The 2,551-nt window shown below is 35.0% G+C and overlaps 1 protein-coding gene across 1 annotated transcript; it reads left to right on the top strand.

The window, feature by feature from the left end:
• Window positions 1-345: 345 nt before the first annotated feature.
• Window positions 346-756, top strand: LOC129571664 (P protein-like). Its single transcript, XM_055451480.1, has one exon. The coding sequence runs from the start codon at window positions 346-348 to the stop codon at window positions 754-756; it is 411 nt and encodes a 136-aa protein (XP_055307455.1).
• Window positions 757-2,551: the final 1,795 nt, after the last annotated feature.

A 2,551-nucleotide genomic window follows, 5' to 3' on the forward strand; every position in this document is an offset into this window, starting at 1 on the left:
GGAGATTATGTCTTGAATCGATGTGGAAACGCTACTTTTACTCTTTGGCATGATGATTTTAGTTGGTATCTTGTCAGAGACTGGTCTCTTTGACTATTTGGCAGTTTACGCATTTAAGGTTTGATTCCGATCCATAATTCATTCTTGATCAAATTTTAAAATTCTGCCCAAATAGATGAGAAAGGGCGAACCTTGGCCTCTCATTTATTGTTTGTGTCTATTCACTGCCATTTTTTCGGCACTTTTGGATAATGAGACGACACTTTTATTCATGTCACCTGTTTTTATTCGCTTGTGTGGAATAATAGTTGAATTTTACTGTTGATTTTATTGGATGGGCGTGATATGGAGACAATTTTAGAGCGAGCTGAATGGTCAACATTACTGTTCCTCTCTGTTTTATTCAATTTCATGGAGGCTTTAGCCAAGCTCAGTCTCATCGAATGGATTGGAACACAAACGGAGAACGTTATTCTGATGGTCAGTGAAGAGTTTCGTTTGACCGTTGCCCTTCTTATCATTTTGTGGGTTCCGGCCATTGGATTGGCATTCGTAAATAACATACCACTCACCACAATGATGATTAGAGTCATCATTTCATTGTCAGAGAAAGCAGACCCAAATCTGCCTTTGCAACCACACATTTGGGCATTGACCATTGGAGCTTGTTTAGGCGGTAAAAAAGGGATATTATATTTTGCCATTTATTTATTTAATTACTTCCTGGTTGCTATTGGTAAATTCTATTCAACTTAAATTACTGTTTCATGACCACATTACTGAGATTCTGATGTTTGTTATCACATAAGAGTCATCGGTGTTCTTGTACAAATTACCAGTGCATATATGTACATTTTTAGGACCAAATTCTTATTATATTCAAATTCAATATTTTCGATGATATTTCGTTTGTTGTCTTCTAGGAAACGAAACACTAATTGCTGCTTCAGCAAATGTTATATGTGCTAGTGTTTCTGAGCAGCACGGACATTGGCCTTACATTCAATGTATTTTTCAAGTATGTCGTCTTAGGATCAATCGATTTAGGTACATTCTGTTAAGATTAGATTTTTTTTTAATTTTCCACAGACTTGCATTCCCTGCGATGATTGGCAGTTTAGTTGTAGCCAGTGGATATCTACTTGTTTGCCATGTATGCTTCACTTGGCATTAAATGTCTAGAATTTGATTTGCTGAGCAGTACATGATAAACGAAATTTTCCTACACGAGAAAATTCTTCTTAAGAGAAAAACACCGATTTGCTAACGCAAACCAAATTTGAAGTCCAAATATTATTTATTGAGATGTAATGTTAGTCTTGAGGACAACAAAATTCAAGGATGGTCCATACAATAAGTCTTATTCGATACATTAGATGGAAAACTACAATTTATTCGAAATGAAATATGCATATTTGTTATCAAATTTAGAAATTAGATGCAAAAATAATGGAGTTTAAATTCATATATGAAATGATGGTTCATTTTTTGGATTTTTTTCTTATTTAGATTGTTTTAGTTGAATAGCAGCGAGACTTGAGCTTTGACATCTTGAATGATAGTTAGAATCTTCAGCCCATCGGACTATTCTATTCTAGAATAAAATGGTCGTAATGTGTGTGGCAGTTTGACTGCGTAAGAATCACGGCGTCGTATTTCGATCAACTCGAGGTTGATTTCCACTCCTGCCCATTTCGTCGCCAAGTAAACGTCCTCTGTAACGTATATTGTTACTTTTCGTGCTCCATTCAGATTTTTCCGTTCTATATTCAGTAATATTGATGTCCACCAAATGTTGTGAATGACGAATGAACGGCAAAATGTCATCAACGGATGTCACCCGAATACACAATCGTTGGAGGTTAACGCATAATTTGGGAATTTCGTTCACATTTAATACTTTTTTGCGTAATTCAGTCAAGCTAACACAGAAACCAAGATCCTTCAGTTTGGGATTTTATTCTGGTTTTGATTGTGGACAACACGCATTATTCGCAGTTCATCCTTGTTTATATTTGGCACACTACACACAATTCATGTTCTGTTTTCGTATATTCTATTCTATTATTTGTATGACCTACATATATGTTAAATGCCACGATAAGGCAGATGGCCAAATCGGTTTTCAATGTCAAACTTAAATCAGCCGGTTTAATTACTGTCAACAAATGGTCGAATGCACATTTTAGTATAATCATATAAACATTTTGGTGATATTTTTCTGGTTCATTTTCATGATCGTACTCTTGTTGCAAGTCGATCAGGTTTTCGTTTTCACTTATGCTGCCACCGTACTTGACTGAAATGAGAAATGGTAAGTAGAATATGTCAAACATAGCTATGTGCACGTGAGGTTTCAACATTTTTTGAATGAAATAGACTAAATATAGCCAAATACACGTGAGGTTTCAACATTTTTTGGATGAAATAGACTAAATATAGCCAAATACACGTGAGGTTTCAACATTTTTTGGATGAAATAGACTAAATATAGCCAAATACACGTGAGGTTTCAACATTTTTTGGATGAAATAGACTAGAGATAGACGAA

This window comes from Sitodiplosis mosellana, unplaced genomic scaffold, assembly GCF_009176505.1.
Source record: "Sitodiplosis mosellana isolate CC-2019 unplaced genomic scaffold, AAFC_SMos_1.0 Smas_scaffold_3070, whole genome shotgun sequence".
NCBI lineage: Eukaryota > Metazoa > Arthropoda > Insecta > Diptera > Cecidomyiidae > Sitodiplosis > Sitodiplosis mosellana.